The sequence below is a fragment of the Oncorhynchus nerka genome, linkage group LG10 (genome assembly GCF_034236695.1).
Source record: "Oncorhynchus nerka isolate Pitt River linkage group LG10, Oner_Uvic_2.0, whole genome shotgun sequence".
NCBI classification, from domain to species: Eukaryota; Metazoa; Chordata; class Actinopteri; order Salmoniformes; family Salmonidae; genus Oncorhynchus; species Oncorhynchus nerka.
In genome coordinates this window covers 44,361,376-44,379,323 of record NC_088405.1, presented here as the reverse complement: position 1 = coordinate 44,379,323, position 17,948 = coordinate 44,361,376, and the positions used below count along the sequence as shown (strand labels likewise).

The 17,948-nt window shown below is 42.4% G+C and overlaps 1 protein-coding gene across 1 annotated transcript in view; it reads right to left on the bottom strand.

Annotated features, from left to right (window-relative positions):
• The window catches only part of LOC115135375 (fibroblast growth factor receptor 2-like), a 121,110-nt gene extending 103,471 nt beyond the window's left edge, over positions 1–17,639 (bottom strand). The window contains 2 exon segments of the mRNA XM_029670017.2: positions 14,055–14,332; positions 16,957–17,639. Of these exon segments, the coding sequence (XP_029525877.2) occupies positions 14,055–14,244 (190 nt within the window). The 5' untranslated portion in view covers positions 14,245–14,332; positions 16,957–17,639.
• Between the last annotated feature and the right edge of the window lie 309 nt (positions 17,640–17,948).

Below are 17,948 nucleotides of genomic sequence, written 5' to 3'. Positions count from 1 at the left end.
GAACTCCCAACAACAAGGAAAACATTTATTAAAATCTCCAGTTCTGTATGTGTCTTTTGGCTGACTGTCTACATTTGGCTAATTGTACACTAATATTTACAGGCATAGTTGATGAAGATTACTTTATTGGTCAGTCGCATACAAACTGACATTTTTGTTCCCACGTTTTTTATTTTACCAGGCAAGTCAGTTAAGAACAAATTCTTATTTTCAATGACGGCCTAGGAACAGTGGGTTAACTGTCTGGGGCAGAACGACAGATTTGTACCTTGTCAGCTCGGGGGTTTGAACTTGCAACCTTGCGGTTACTAGTCCAACGCTCTAACCACTAGGCTAAACCCAACCCCTCCACAAGACACACATACATACAGTATACAGCTTTTTGGAGATGTACAGGGGCTGACACACTGGGTGCCCGAGGAGCTGTTGTTGTGGGAGGTTAAGTGCCTTGCTCAAGGGCACAATGGCAGGCAATGGCATATAGGACTTGATACCCTTCGGTTGCCAGCTAATTTCCCACCAGATTTTTCCAGCCGGACCCAGGATTCAATGCAGAAACCCTCCGGTTGCTGGCTTTCCTCTAGGCTACCTACAACCCCAGGTATAGAAGCATTCCCTACCATTCCTGTGCCTCAGCACAACTTTTTCTCTTTACTTTACTCCTGAAATAATACTCCTTTCCCTCTCTACCCAACACCACCACCCAGTGTGTTTGGTCTGGAGAGGAGTGTGTGTTGTTTGATGGGGGCTATATTCAGCACCTTTGTTTTCCCTAGTAGCGGGGGCCACTCTGTAATTTAATTTAATAGTTATTGAATCTGCGTTTCCCTCCATTGTGTAATCAAAGACTTTGGAAAGAGCTGTTGTGTTAGCCTGTTGCCTGATTCAGGCCTTGGCCTCAGTTAGGGAGCTAGGCCTCTCTCTCTCTGTCTGTTAACACAGAAGAGAGAAGAGAGAGACGGGTGTTCAGAAAGCCGATATGCACAGAACTGAGAGGGGATGGTCATATACTACACATATACTATGACAGGGACCATGCATTGCACACACCCAGAATGGGTGTTGGGAAAATGAAAGCAGAGATGGAAGGTAAACTAAGAAGAAGAACTGGGAGGGGCTCCCTCACTCCAAATAGTGGTACTTCGAAAGGCATGCTTAAGTGTTACTTTTAGGTGTTCTATATCAATTAAATTTTTATTTAAGGGCTTTAGTGGCATGGGAAACTTATGTTAACATTGCCAAAGCAAGTGAAGTTGATAATAAACAAAAGTGAAATAACCAATACAAATTAACAGTAAACATTACACTCACAGAAGTTCCAAAAATAATAAAGACATTTCAAATGTCATATTATGTCTCTATACAGTGTTGTAACGATGTGCAAATAGTTAACGTACAAAACCGCTTTGTGTGCATTTGTCCCTCTCCATGAAGGCCTCTCCTCCCTCATTCCGCTCTTTCACGTCCTCTTCCCCTCCTCCTGTCCTTTTCCTCCCCCCATGACACTGTTGACCTGACCCTGATCCCATCGCTAAACCTGTTGACACCTTCAGGATTCCCAACTATTCATGTGAACCATGGGGACCACCACAATCACACCTTGAAACACACACCCCCACCAGGGTTTCTGCCAGGAAAATTTGGCGCCGTCCAAATGACTGGTAAGATTTTCATTTATCGGACATTTGAGAAATGTACCGACGTCCATATGCATTGGGTGCGTAACCCAAGCAGCCAGCGCCATCAATAACCAAGGGATATTTGCTAGATGAGCCACATTTACAGTATGTGTCCTTAAAAACAGCCTATAACTTAATTACAAAAACACTATTCCTTGTGTTTCAATGTCTAGCAAATGCAAAACTTTAAAGCCAATTGTTTTATTGGTTTTTACTTACCTAAAACAATAATTGTCCACCTCATGGTTCAGCTGTCGGAGATTTGAGCCCTAAATGCATCAGGGTATTGCATGCATAGGCCTATGGTCGTAGGCGTCCACTGTATGATTTTAATATTGAAAAATGTGTTTAAAGGAAAAGAAGCCTAGGTCTAGCCCCAGAGAGAGAGAGAGAGAGAGAGAGATGCTGGCTGCATGCTATGACACCGACATGCATTTCTTTATCCTTGTCAGATACAGTGATTCTTCCTTTAAAAGTTACGAGCTTATGTCGTGGCCGTTAGTGGTAGATGGTGGCATTCTGTCATTGCACCATACTATCACAAGGGGCAGTTAGAGCGCTGATCTATCGATAGTCTAAACTGTGGCAATTAATGGAGGTTGTTTTTAGTCTAATAGTCTCTCCTCTGGCACTAGAGTCCTGCATCAGGCAACAACAACAACAAACTGTTGGTGGTCCTGGAGTTAAAAGAGAACTTGGGTATATACAATGGGGGATTTTCACTTGACATGTGGAATGAGGAATTTCGAAAAATAAGCACAGTGGGCTTTTGGTTTCTCTCCCTCTAAAAACAGAAACAAATCATTCTAAATAACAAACTGGCTTTATTTACATATAAGTAAGAAAGTCTCACCCCATTTTCAAGAATGGCCGTTTCCCCATTATTTACATTACAATCACTCACTTTTGGTTATTTGAAACAAAATCATTTCCAAAAAATTGTTATTATTTATAACAAGCCACAGAAAGTTGTTTGCAATTTCAGTAAAAAAACAAACATTAAAAGTAAGGAACTTGTCTGTCGGCCCTGGATTAAAGACCAAAATTGTGCTTAACGAAAATATGTACCAGTTTCATTTAAGGACCACAGGTAACAAGTCTAATAGAGTACCTTACAATAAGCTGTAGACCACTCTATATACCAAGAGAGATCTCATCTATATTATTCGTAGCCGTCTATTTACCACCACAGACTGATGCTGGCACTAAGACCGCACTCAACTAGCTGTATAAGGCCATAAGCAAACAAGAAAATGCTCATCCAGAAGCGGCGCTCCTAGTTAACTTTAATGCAGGCAAACTTAAATCAGTTTTACCAAATTTTTACCAGCATGTCACATGTACAACCAGAGGGAAAGAAAACTCTAGACCACCTTTACACAGATGCATACAAAGCTCTCGCCCACCCTCCATTTGGCAAATCTGACCACAATTCTATCCCCCTGATTCCTGCTTCCAAGATAAAACTAAAGCAGGAAGTACCAGTGACTCGCTCAATACGGAAGTGGTCAAATGATGTGGATGCTTCGCTACAGGACTGTTTTGTTGGTACAGACTGGAATATGTTCCGGGATTCATCCAATGACATTGAGGTGTATACCACCTCAGTCATCGGCTTCATCAATAAGTGCATCGAAGACGTCCCCCCCACAGTGACAGTACGTACATACCCCAACCAGAAGCCATGGATTACAGGCCACATCCGCATCGAGCTAAAGGCTAGAGCTGCTGCTTTCAAGGAGCGGGACACTAATCCGGATGCCTATAAGAAATCCCGCTATGCCCTCAGATGAACCATCAAACAAGCAAAGCGTTAATTCAGGATTAAGATTGAATCCTACTACACCGGCTCTGACGCTAATCGAATGTGGCAGAGCTTGAAAACTATTACGGACTACAAAGGGAAACTCAGACACAAGCTGCCCAGTGATGCAAGCCTACCAGACAAGCTAAATGCTTTTTATGCTTGCTTCGAGGCAAGCAACACTGAAGCATGCACGAGAGCACCAGCTGTTCTGGATGACTGTGTGATAATTCTCTTCGTAGCCGATGTGAGCAAGACCTTTTAACAGGTCAACATTCACAAAGCTGGGCCAGACGGATTACCAGGATGTGTACTCAAAGCATCTAGGGACCAACTGGCAAGTGTCTTCACTGACATTTTCAACCTCTCCCTGACCGCGCCTGTAATACCGACATGTTTCAAGCAGACCATCATAGTCCCTGTGCTCAAGGAAGTGAAGGTAACCTGCTGAAATGATTACTCCCGTAGCACTCACGTCAGTAGCCATAAAGTGCTTTGAAAGGCTGGTCATGGCTCACATCAACAGCATCCTCCCGGATACCCTAGATCCAAATCGCATATCACCGCAACAGATCCACAGACTACTTAATCGCACTCCACACTGCCCTTTCCCACCAGGACAAAAGGAACACCTATGTGAGAATGCTGTTCACTGACTACAGAGCAGCGTTCAAGACCATAATGCCTATGAAGCTCATCACTAAGCTAAGGAACCCTGGGACTAAACACCTCCCTCTGCAACTGGTTCCTGGACTTCCTGACGGGCGGCCCCCAGTTGGTAAGGGTAGGCAACAACACGTCTGCCACGCTGATCCTCAACACTGGGGCCCCTCGGGGGTGTGTACTTAGTCCCTTCCTGTACTCCCTGCTCACCCACGACTGCGTGGCCAAACACGACTCCATTACCATCATTAAGTTTGCTGACACAACAGTGGTAGGGCCGATCACCAACAATAATGAGAGCGGTCAGAGAACTGGCAGTGTGGTGCCAGGACAACAACCACTCCCTCAATGTGAGTAAGACAAAGTAGCTGATGGTGGACTACTGGAAAAGGCGGGCCAAACAGGCCCCCATTAACTTCGATGGGGATGTAGTGGCGCGGGATGAGAGTTTCAAGTTCCTTGGTGTCCATATCATGGTCCAAACACACTAAGATGGTCTTGAAGGGGGCACAACAAAACCTTTTCCCCCCTTGGAGACTGAAAAGATTTTGCATGGGTCCCCAGGTCCTCAAACAGTTCTACAGCTGCACCATCGAGAGCATCACCGCCTGCTATGGCTACTGCTCGGCATCTGACCGTAAGGAGCTACAGAGGGTAGTGCGTACGGCCCAGTACATCACTGGGGCCAAGCTTCCTGCCATCCAGGACCTATATAATAGGCGGTGTCAGAGGTAAATCCATAAAATTGTCAGAGACTCCAGTCATCGAAGTCATAGACTGTTCTCTCTGCTATCGCATGGCAAACGGTACCGGAGCACCAAGTCTCAGACCAAAAGGCTCCTTGACAGCTTCTACCCCCAACCCATAAGACTGCTGAACAATTAATCAACTGGCCACTGGACTATTTACATTGACCCCCCTGCTGCTACTCGCTGTTTATTATCTATGCATAGTCACTTCACCCTTACCATGTACAAATTACCTCAACTAACCTGTACCCCTGCACACTTACTCGGTACCAGCACTCCCTGTATATAGCCTCGTTATTGTTATTTTATTGTGTTACTTTCTATTATTTTTTACTTTCGTTTATTTGGTAAATATTTTCTTAACTCTTCTTGAACTGCACTGTTGGTTAAGGGCTTGTAAAGTAGGCATTTCACGGTAAGGTCTACACTTGTTGTATTTGGCGCATGTGACAGTCTAATTTGATTTGATTTACAATGGTGTTTGTGTTCCATTTGTTGCCGTTCTCTTGCGGCAACAGGTCACAATTCTTGTTGCTGTAGTAGCACACTGTTATTTCACCTGATATGGGAGTTTATCAATATTGGATTTGTTTTCAAATTCTTTGTGGGTCTGTGTAATCTCAGGGAAATATGTGTCTCTATGGTCATATATTTGCCAGGAGTTTAGGAAGTGCATCCCAGTTTGCACCTCATTTTGTGGGCAGTGGGCACATAGCCTGTCTTCTCTTTCTCTCTCTCGCTCTCTCCCCCCCTTGGTGACAGTTATTATTAGCATGTCTATCAAGTGTGACAGACTGGCGCTGTCGCACTCCTCTCCTCTCTTCATTCACACCATCCTGACAAGAAGTAATCATGCTCCCTGAGAGACTACGGCAAAAGTGCTGCAACCAATTCGCACACCAGAATACACTCGTCTATCTGTCTTTCTCACTCCATCTGTCCAACTGTCTGTCATATCTGTGAGCAGACTAAGCACCAACAGTACAAGTATCAAAGGAGCATAAGATATGTACATAGAGAGCAGTGGGATTTTCTCAAATGTGTGTGATCATAAAACAAGACACTGCTGTAAACCAGCAAGCTCTTCCCGCCCATCTCTCTCGCCTTTAGTTTAGTGGATAATGGGATGGTAGGACTGAAAGTCATTACAAAGTGTACACACACAGACACGCATAAGCATGCACAGGTGTAACAGTTGTTAAAGTACTTTGTGAATTTCACCAGGTTGATATATTACCATCGCATGTTGACTTGTTATTATGCATTCCTGAATCCTGGGAGTAGGGGAGTGTGTACTTACGTTTTGCCCTGCGTGCTTGTGTTCAAATCATTTTGATGCACTATGAGAGGGAGGCAAGCTTTTTCTGTCGTCAGAAAAGTTTGATTATTTTAAGCACAAAGCAAAAACACAGTGTTTTGTTCATAAATAATGTTGTATATTTAGAGGTTACTCATAAGTGGATGGTATTGTTAAGATGCACTTGTGATTGTACTTTTTAGGATTACATTCTGATTTCAACATGTGGTTAATAGCTACCTAAGGTATTAGCAGGCTATTGTATGTGTGAACGATGGATAGCTCATCGAATGATCCCAGTCCCTTGTATTGTGCATCTGTTGTAGAAAGAGGCGACGATTCGCGGAACATATGTGGCTCTATAAATGTTTTATTTTTTGGGGGGATGCAGGTATGTGGTTTTATCTATGTAAAATATATGTTATGTGTTGATGCATAATAAAGAGAGGCCGTACTCATTTTGATGCACTATGAGAGAAAGGGGCGACGATTCGTAGAACATATGTGCTCTACAAATGTTTTCTTTTCTTTTGGATGCAGGATGCAGAGAGTGAATTCTGATTAATTAAAACAACCTGATCTCCAGTCGATGTCTATTGTCTCAATCAACCACACACACAACGCAGAATTACAGCGGTGCAGCACAGCACCGGTTACACACGCACACATTGACACACATGCCTCAAACTATGCTATAGGCTGCCTATCTCCCCTTTTTCAGTGTTCTCTCTCTGTCCTTTGACTTAAATCTCAGGACTATTATTTTTTCCTTCTCTTCACTCTAATTAGGGGCTGTCAATGGGTATATAAAAGTAATACCTCTCAGATTGCAGTTCCTAGGGCTTCCACTAGATGTCAAAAGTCTTTAGAAAGAGTTTAAGGCTTGTTTTTTGAAAAATTAGCTAGAATTTGTAGTTTTTGTAAGTGGCTCCCATTTTGGCTGTAGTGTTTGTAGCGCGTTCCGGTGAGGGCGCGCACTTCGTTATTTATCTCCGGTAATGACAATACTATAGTCCATCTTAAATTGTATCGTTTATTTATATATTAGGGTACCTGAGGATAGATTATAAACGTTGTTTGACTTGTTTGGAAGAAGTTTATTGGTAACTTACGGGATTCATTTGTATGCATTTTGAACAAGGGAAACCGGTTAAGCGCGCCAACTAAACTGACTTTTTTGGGGATATAAAGGAGGACTTTATCGAACAACAGGACCATTTGTTATGTAGCTGGGACCCTTGTGATTGCAACCAGATGAAGATCTTCAAAGGTAAGTGATTTATTTTATTGCTATTTCTGACTTTCGTGACGCCTCTGCTTTGTTGGAAATGTATGTAATGCCTTTGTGTGTGGGGCGCTGTCCTCAGATAATCTCATGGTGTGCTTTCTCCGTAAAGCCTTTTTGAAATCTGAGAAAGTGGCTGAATTTACAAGAATAAGCTTATTTTTTTCCCCCGCTAGCGGGATCCGAGCCGTAATAATCGATAAGAAAAAAATCATAAAACTCCTTCAATTTACAATTCAGAATAATGGTCTTACATAGGGCCGGGGAATGAAGCTACCGCAACCGTTTACAGACAGAGAACGCAGCTACAGTAACATGTCAATAGTGTCATTATTTGATTTACAGTTCTGGTTGCCTAGTAATGGACTTTAGTCCCTTCAGAAGAGGCATTCGTTTTTACAGACAAGTACATTTATAATTTATATATTAGCTATGAAACAGCCAATGAATATATTATATTCTCTTCTCCTCCCTCTCCTCTCAAAAGTGATTGCTGTCCTTGTTATACAGGGCAAAGTTGATCATTTCATATAAAAAAATGACACTGCTTGTTATAAAGAAAAACTACCAAAACTATTCCTGATGGAGAACCTGAAAAATCGAAATAATATATTTTGTAAGCCCATTCAGCAGGTATAGCCAGATGAGAATTGTGCCTCCAGCAGCTTATTTGTATTCCGGTAAAACACAATTTTCAACCAAGCAGATAACAATAATCTAGCAAATGATATACATTTGAAGTTGGAAGTTTACATACACTTAGGTTGGAGTCATTAAAACTAGTTTTTCAACCACTCCACAAATGTCTTGTTAAAAAAACTATAGTTTTGGAAAGTCATTTAGGACATCTACTTTGTGCATGTCACAAATAATTTTTCCAACAATTGTTTACAGACAGATTATTTCACTTATAATTCTCTGTATCACAATTCCAGTGGGTCAGAAGTTCAGATACACTAAATTGACTGTGCCTTTTAAACAGCTTGTAAAATTCCAGAAAAATATGTCATGGCTTTAGAAGCTTTTGATAGGCTTATTGACATCATTTGAGTCAATTGGAGGTGTATCTGTGGATGTATTTCAAGGTCTACCTTCAAACGCAGTGCCTCTTTGCTTGACATCATGGGAACATCATGGGAACATCCCATGATGCTTGACATCATGGGAAAATGAAAAGAAATCATCCAAAAAAATTGTAGAACTCCACAAGTCTGGTTCATCCCTGGGAGCAATTATCAAAGGTACCACGTCCATTTGTACAAACAATAGTACGCAAGTATAAACAACATGGGACCACACAGCCGTCATACCGCTCAGGAAGGAGACATGTTCTGTCAACTAGAGACGAACGTACTTTGGTGCGAAAAGTGCAAATCAATCTCAGAACAACAGCAAAGGACCTTATGAAGATGCTGGAGGAAACGGATACAAAAGTATCGGCTACCATAACTTCAATGACTTTTCAAGGACCAAAGAGCCCCGAGGAAATTATTTTCAGGGTAGGCTATCCCATGATGACGGAGTTGTGCATCGCAAATATTCAACCAGGACTTTGAACTTTTTAAATACCTGGTTTGCGTACCCATTCTTGCCTTAGCATTTACAGGTAGAATTCATAACTTGGAACTACTACCGCTGTCGGTCATCAGTGCAAGCAAAAACTAGCTGTTTGAGAGCTGTGTGCTCTCTCTGCCCAACAGATTATCTATAGGCTATATGTGTGTAGCGAGCAGGTGATAAATAATCGAAACAGCAAACGACCAGCTTCAGGAATCCATCTGTTTTTTTAAATAAATGACATAGCCTAGATTAAAAATTGCATTATTGAAATATTCCCTACAGACGGGGATGAACGACTGGCCCGGGGGTTTCCCAAACCCCCCCCCCCCCCCCCCCCCTCTAAATTGAGCCCTGACACACAGACGGGCATTCCCGCGCCGTTGTTGCCTGTTCAGGAAGTTGGTTTATTTTTGGTCATTTGCACAGTACTTATGAATAAATCATAATGAAAACATGTTTACAAATTGCGAAGCAAAAACTAACGTGACCAGGTAAAAGAAATGCACTGGTACCCACCCTTGCGACCAATTCAAAATGTGTGTCGCACTGCCAAGTCAAATCCTCGCAAATGCGACTGTTTTGGTCACCGTATCGAACCCTGCCCCCGCTCTTTCATGGGGGCTCAGGTTGCAATTTCCAGTCACTATCAACCCACCCTGCTCTGGAGTTCATTCCTACCCCAGTCATGCCTAGACTGGGCCCAGATATGTTTTGAGCTGATCATTGCCCATGGCAAACACACAAGGAAGGCAGACTGTGTTGTGGTCAACTTGTAGCATCCCTTGGTCACAGTCTGGAACAGGCACTCTCAGTTCTACCACCCTCTTATCAGACAGGTGTGAGGTAGTGGTGGAGTGACAACAAGGCGTTTTCTGCTGCATCGGCCAAGGCAAACAACAGTCCATATAACACCGATACACCTCCACACTAACTAGGCCTAACGGCAGGCAAGTAGGGGCCTATAAAAGTCCATTGTATAGAAGAGGCTATCAGGGTAACTGCCTGGCCACATTGACAGCAGGACTCAGGATAGTTTGTTTAGTTAGAGAGTTCAGCTCCACTGCCACTGGGGCATACACACACACAATAAGCACGCTCACCCACACAAGTACACACACACCAAACACACACACAGTAAGCATGCTCACGCACACACACATCATTAACAGGCCAGGTGCAGGCAGACAGGCTGACACTTTTACACTTTTACAACCTGGATCCTACTGTTGTTTAGATATCACTGTGTTTGAGGTAAGTCATATGGCCACAATCTTTTCTCCACCACCCACTTTCATGAAAATGAACATGCAATAAAATTGGGTTCTTCTTATTAAAATTGAACTGGCTATAACTATGCATGTATCATGTTATAAAAACCTGAACAGAGATTTTAAAGTAACATAATTAAAGAAATAAAGACAATAAATATAATTACTAGATTGTAGGGCTGAGACGAACAATACCAGCATCGCAATATGTTTCCCATGGCAAAAATGAAAACACGAAGCAGACCAAACTCTTTGGTCCTTTAAAAACCTGCTGTATATAAAATAGTGTGTGCTATAACTTGGAAAATAAATAAATGTGATTCTGGATGACAACATAATGTTTGTTTCTAACATTAGGAAGCTAAATCTGCTTCGTGTTTTGTTTCTTGGCCATGATACTAACGAGTATCGCGATACTGGTATCGTCCCAGCTCTACTAAATTGTGTTTTAATGTCAGTAGCAGCCTCTTCCTGCTCCACACAAGATGAGGGACAGAAGTGTAGCACAGTACGCTTCAGCATGTTCCTCCCAGCTATACTAGCCTTGCAGGTAGGAGTCCTACAGTATATCACTAGCTGACAAGTTGTTTTGCTCACATGAGTAGCAATCGATCAAAACGAATCACAATTTACGTGTTTTCCATGACAATGGGTTGTCACGCCCATGCATATTTGCATTGATTTAGCCTGACTATCATTCAGTCCACTTAACTACTACCACAAGTATAGTAAGAGTGAGGACCATAGAAATTGAATGAATAGATTGTATTTTTATGGTGAAGATAGCTAGGTTTACCTTCTAGAACACCTGTACTTTGTCAGTTCCATCGGCACACAAGTTTCAACGTACAGACTACACACACACAGTGCCACATTCGTTCATTCAACACAAGTATCTAAACAGGCCACGGAGCCAAGCAGCATAAATGCCATTGTAAAGGGACACATACCAGCGTTTGTAACCCGTTTCCATATCATTGTTACTCCGCTCCACTTTCCCAGTTCATTTCACGGTGCAAATCCAGCCTAGCTTCTGGACAAGGCAAACAGTTCCAGAAATACAGAACGTTCGGGGTGACTGACGACAACCACAATACCAGTACTGTATAGCCTTTTCACAACCATGCTCGCTCTACTTCTTCAGTTTATGGGTCTGCACACAAAAAGATGTTGCATAAAGAGTGAGATTGAGAAAATGCATCAACAGCCCATGCTTAAGTGAAACTAAGTCAAGGGATGGCGTGCACATACATTTCAGTTTAACAACCTTCTTCAGTGGGTAGGAAAAAAGACTAGCAACAGAGCTATCATGGATTCCTTCCTTGTGCAAAGCAAGCAATAACACTGATATGCACTCTATGACAATATCCCTCCCTTTCCAGAGAGGTATATAGAGACAGTGGTGCATGCACTTGTGGCACTTGTGGCCCCGGGCGCTCTAGTGTTCAGAAGGGGGTGGGGCCAAAGGCCATTACTGTCAAGACAACCTCTGGGGGGTAATTAAGAGAGGGACAGACAGTCTAGTCTGTCTCTTTTCACGTTCCTCTGTTTCTGTCAGTACAGATGGGCCACCACAACCACAACCAATCAGAGTGAGAGAGATTAAAGATTCATTCTCATATGAGCCAAATGGAAATAAATTGTAACTGTTTGGTGCATCTTTGGTGGTTTAAAATGCATTGTATCCACTTGTGTGTGGCTGGTATGGATTGTGTTTTTAAATAACCAAATAAATCCAATGAAAACGCTGGTTCACACACAAAACACACACAAACTTCACTGCCGTGGAATACTACCCCTATGTGCTTGACCAGGGTCAGCTAACAAAAACTGATCTGAAATCAGATAACGGGGCTTTCTAAATAAGCCTCAGAAACCTGCCCTGTTGATCCGTCATCATGTGAGCCCCAGGTTCAGCCCACTTAATCCCCGTCACATGACTTCCCAACTTTTCCTCCTTCTCAGTAATCTCCCCTATTTGAAGGAAAAGTCAGGAAAAGTCAACTATGCACAAATCCTCTTAAAACATTTTGCTATTTGCAAATATTGGATTACAAGGGGAAAATTCCAGGCTCTTACAACAAAGGCATGTCCAATAAATCTGTTTTTCAAATGGAGCTGATTGGAGCTAAGAGGACTCTCTTTCTGTAAACAACAAAAACAAGAGTTAAAACCTGAGGTAGTGAGGTAACCCTTGTCTGGGCAAGTGTGGGCAACTCCCGACCACTAGGCCAAAGGGCAAGAGAGCAGGGGCTGAGTGTGTGTGTAAACTGTGAAGGGGGATTCAAAAGTCATGCCGTGTTGGCCCAACTTATCAAAACTTACTGCCTGACTAGCCAACACAACAGCTCTAATTAGGGTATGCCTACTTCTCTGAATCTCCAGGCTCCTTGGAGGCTAGCGGCAAAATACATAGTACCCACAAACACTGCCTGTATTACAAACCATCTTTCAAAATGTATTTCAAGAAGTGACCGTTTCTAAAATAAAACGCGACCATCTCAGGGTTCAGCAGCTCAAAAAGATGTTAAAACAAATGGCCACGGAAGGTAATTTAGCTGGAGACAAGCTGGAGCGACTTTAGGCATGGGGTTGTTTTTAAAAGACACACCACATACCCTGGTCTAAGGAACCAAAAAAACAGTAGGAACCAAAAAAACAGTGTAAAGTTAAGGAAAGTATATCATTTCGCATTCACACTGTTAACCAAAAACAAACAAAAGGCTGCTTGGTGGAAAATAGGCTACACATAGACTAACAGGCTAAAGTGTGTGGTCCTCACTCCTCCCCTCAGAAGAAGCAGAGAGAGAGACTGACAGAGAAGAAAAAAAGAGCAAAAAACGCAGTAGAAAAGGAGCAAAAAACGTTTGATTCACTCAGCAACACCTTGAAAAGTATTGTGTATGGTGGGAATCAGCCTACTGCATTGCGAGTAGAGGATGAAGAGAGCTCTCTCTTTCCTCCTCTCTCTCTCTCTCTGGGGCAGCGGGGCACCCGAGAGGTGAAAGTGAAAACACTGTCCCACTCTCCTTCCCACTCATCCTCTCATTCCAGGTCCCGGACCAGTATTTCACACATGCTAGGCTTTGTCCATGGCAATTTAAAGCACCACCGCCTGATAAGCTTTTCTTGACTGTTTTTAACTTTAGATGACACAAATAGTGTCCTGAGACTGAAAATTCACAACAACAGGCAAAGAAAAAGTGACTATGGGAAAGAAGTAAGAACCAAAGCTATGTGCCATGGTAGTAAGTATCTCATGGTGTGGCAAACATCACACATGCCAAGGTTAGTTAGTTTCCACATTTTATAGTTTTCCTTTTTACGTGCCCCAATTTCTCAATTCCACATGTTTTATTTCTAATGAATCCATAATGCTGTGGAGATTTGTTAATATGAGGGTGAGGGCATATTTTAGGGAAAAGAAATAGGAGTACAACTCAAAAGTGCCAGCCCTCCTCCTCCCCAACTCAAACCACAATAACCACCCTTACAGTGTACAATGAGGGGTGCAAGACAATAACTAAGGAGCCAAGTTGAGTCTTACAACAACATTACCTCCTTCTCTCTATCCCACCATTGCCCTTAGGCACAGGTGCCTATTGCTCTTAGGCACAGACCTAGGATCAGCTTATCTTTCCCAAATCCTAACCTTAACCACTGAAGGGGGAAACCTTTAAACTGACCTTAGATAAGTATCTAGGGGCAACAATGTATATAATACCGTCAATGAGGAGCCAGTATCTTACCTTCGGGTTCTAGCGTAGCCTCCTCTTCCTCGGCGGCAGTGTATGGCGGCCTTGCCAAAGTAGCCGTTGCTAGGGACAGCAGGATGGTGGCGAGCAGCCAGGCCCACGAGGCCATCCCGTTAGTGGAGGGTGAGTCCGTCCCCCATCCCCCCCTCCTCAGGCTCTGCCTCCCCCTGGACACTGATCCCATCTGAGGGGCTCCACCCAACCATCAACTGCAGGCTGCCCGGCCTGTCACTCAACTGTGAATTCCCCCAATCACCTGGGCTGAGGAAAGGCTGTTGGGAGGAGCAATAAAGTTGGAAAAATGGTGGTAAATAGGTGAAGATGGAGAGAAAAAGGTAGGTAGGGATGAACATTTTAAATAATGTGGGGAGAAAGGATGAGAGAGGGAGAAATAGGGAGAAAACCAAAAGAGAAAATACTATAGTCATATTCTCACCTATTCTAATTTGTTTACTGACTTTTTACATTAATTTCAGTTACAATAACACCAATAGAAAGAGTAGAGAGTAAGAACGAGAGAGTGTCACAAAATGCTGTCAAACAAGCCTTGCCACAGACATACCGAAACTCTGATGCACCTCAGCTCAGCACACAACCACACTACAGCTACCTTTACATCAGACCCATTGTCACAAATCCTCATGTTCTCTATTACAATACTACCGTCTGAGCACATAGCATTTCATTTAAGTGGACTTGACGCTTGCATTTCTAGGCTAAAATCACCTTTATAAAAGACGTACATTTATTAAAAAAATGAAAATTGAAACTGCATAGAATAGGCATTGTTAGTTGTGAAAAACACAACTTTATTACAAGGCTATCTATACCTATGTATTGTATTATACCGTTTCACTAATGAAATTATTAGCCTATTGTTATTATTACTGAAATTGTGGAATATCAAATTCCATCAAACATCACCCTCTTCTGATCAGAGAGTAGGTTACAATTAATATGTAAATCATCCAATACTGTACAGCCTATATGAGTTTTATCCTAGATGCTCCAAACCTGTTGCTTTCCATTTGAGGTTAGTATTAGTATTAGTGAATATGCATACTTTTCTGTTGCAAAATAAATTCACTTAATTCATTGTAGCCCTAGGATTATGCGACTTGTAATTTAAATGGAATACACTAGGACACATCAATCTATTTGGCCATTGCCAAACATCTGCGGTGCAATCCGTTTTAGAAATCTATGGGGGTTTAGAGCGGCTGCAAAGAGCCCATAGTCACGCTTCCTCAAGCGCCTTCTGCTCCAGCTGCGATGTATTGATTGGTTTACCCAGGAAGATGCATGTCATTTGACATGTAGGCGTAAACAGCAACTTTGAAATGTGTTGAGAGATTCTGGTTCATATATATTGACTGGAGAGGGGAGAGCACGCGCGGATTGCAAGCAAACGTTTATGTCCACCGCGCGCACTACATCATGGGATGCTGCCTGGATGCATCCCGCACGTACAACGTAACTAGAGTGGGCAGACTACCTTGGTTTAGGACTATGGTTTATTAAAAATAAAAATAAAAACGTCTGTCAATGTGACGTAGAAAATTAAGCAACGTAATAAATAACCAGAACAGTGTTGTTAATGAACATGCATGGGTGCTGCATCCACTGCTTAGATATGTTTTCCTAATTGAGGGGAAAACATAGTAATAGGCTGTTGTTGTTTAATGAAAAACAGTATTTCCCCCAAATAAGAAAACAAGAGCTCTTGCTTCGTAGTATAAAAGGGGTAGGCTACATTATATGGCAATTTATTATAATTTGACTGTCAGATCAACGTAGCATTTTAATTAGCCTATGGATAAGATGAGTCCTTTCAAAACTCCTTAGAATAACAAATATGGCTAAAACAACAGGTCTTACCAGCATTAAAAATGAGCTATTCAATTTCAGATGCGCAAATTCAATTCAATTATATTCTCGTATTGTCTGTTCCCGCAGGGAACACTTTTGCTAAGCAAAATGGACACTTCAGACCGGCACTGCAAGGTAACCGACAATCCATGGACAATTCTTTAGGCTCGACAATTCGCCTAAGTCTAGCCATCTTTTGGGGATTTTGCTGTGGTAAATCTAACTACCACATGTATAGCCTACAGCTTTGAAAACCCATTTATGAGTTGCTGCTGTCAACAACATGACATCCAATAAGTTCAGACACCAGGGCTTTTCCGCATATGCATGTCCACAGGTTTCCCTGGTCCCCATTTAAACCAAATCTTCCGAATGAAATTTCTTAGCACTGATTTTAATCCTATTGATATTCAAATCAGTTGGCTTTTGGACTCAGTGCTCAGTGAGTCCATGCAGTAAAAACACAAAGTGCGGTCACGGGGTAGTTGGCACCATTAATACGATGTAGAAAATTAAGCAAAGTAATAAATAACCAGAACAGTGTTGTTAATGAACATGCATGGGTGCTGCATCCACTGCTTATATATGTTTTCCTAATTGAGGGAAAAACATAGTAAACATCGCCTTATAGGCTGTTGTTGTTGAATGAAAAACAGTATTTCCCCCAAATAAGAAAACAAGAGCTCTTGCTTCGTAGTATAAAAGGGGTAGGCTACATTATATGGCAATTTATTATAATTTGACTGTCAGATCAACGTAGTATTTGAATTAGCCTATGGATAAGATTAGTCCTTTCAAAACTGCTTAGAATAACAAATATGGCTAAAAACAACAGGTCTTACAAACTTCACTGCCGTGGAATACTACCCCTATGTGCTTGACCCAGGCTATTCTATTTCAGATGTGTAAAGCCCACATCAGGAATTGATTCTATTCAATTATATTCTCGTTGGTCCGAGGACGAATAGAACAATAACCATTTGAGATCTATGCCCAAAATTTGCCAAAATACGGCCAAAATACTTACAACGAATAACTACCTAAAGTCTGGAAGAACTCCGATTCGCATGCATGGACAAGGCAGGAGGCGAGTGCCTGTGCCGAATCGAGAGGAATGTGTAGCCTAGTCCCGATGGAGCAAATTCACCCCACTGCACCAAAAATGCCAAGCAGCGATTTTTTTACTTTCCCCAAATTGGACGAGCAACAAAAGAAAATCACTGAAAATGTATTATTAAATCACGAAGTCATTTCCATGGCACTTTAAAAAATCCGAATTTAAATCCATATCCTTGAAAAATAACTAGAAAAACATAGCTACGTCCCTGAAACTTCTTCACCAAGTTGCTAGTCAACTCAAATGTCAGTGTACCAGAGCGAGCGCACTCTTCATCCAAACGAAAGGTATGCAATTTATGATGAACTAATGGGTAAAAAAAGAACATAAACTCTCCAAAAACATAGAATCCATCAATATATGATCCCTCGCGGCAGAGCGTCTTCTTCCCAGACAATCCTAGTACTGTTCTCAGACGCTTTGTCAGGTTTACTAGATTTTTTCTCCTCCTTTACGTCCCCCGAAATTCGAGCCGTTTCCTGGCCACAGTGTTTTTGGCTCTGCCTTCCTCAGCCAATCAAATCTCAGTGGCCCCCTCTCTTTCTATGCTTTTGCCTCGAAAGAAACGACGAGCCTTTCTTGCTCCGTGCGCCCGAGGAGAGAGTGCTCAATTTACGGAGCTCACTACAAACTTGGTCCCATACAGGGGTCCTCCGCCCTTCGTTGGCTAGGCTCAACTCGCAATAACTACGCCCCCGTGCGGACAAAACACCCGATGCGCACGAATCATATACATTGCATTTGGAAAGTATTCAGACCCGTTGACCTTTTCCACATTATGTTATGTTACAGCCTTATTATAAAATGGATTAAATACAAATATTTCCTCACTCAGGGCTCCCGAGTGGGGCAGCGGTCTAAGGCACTGCATCTCAGTACAAGTGGCATCACTACAGTCCCTG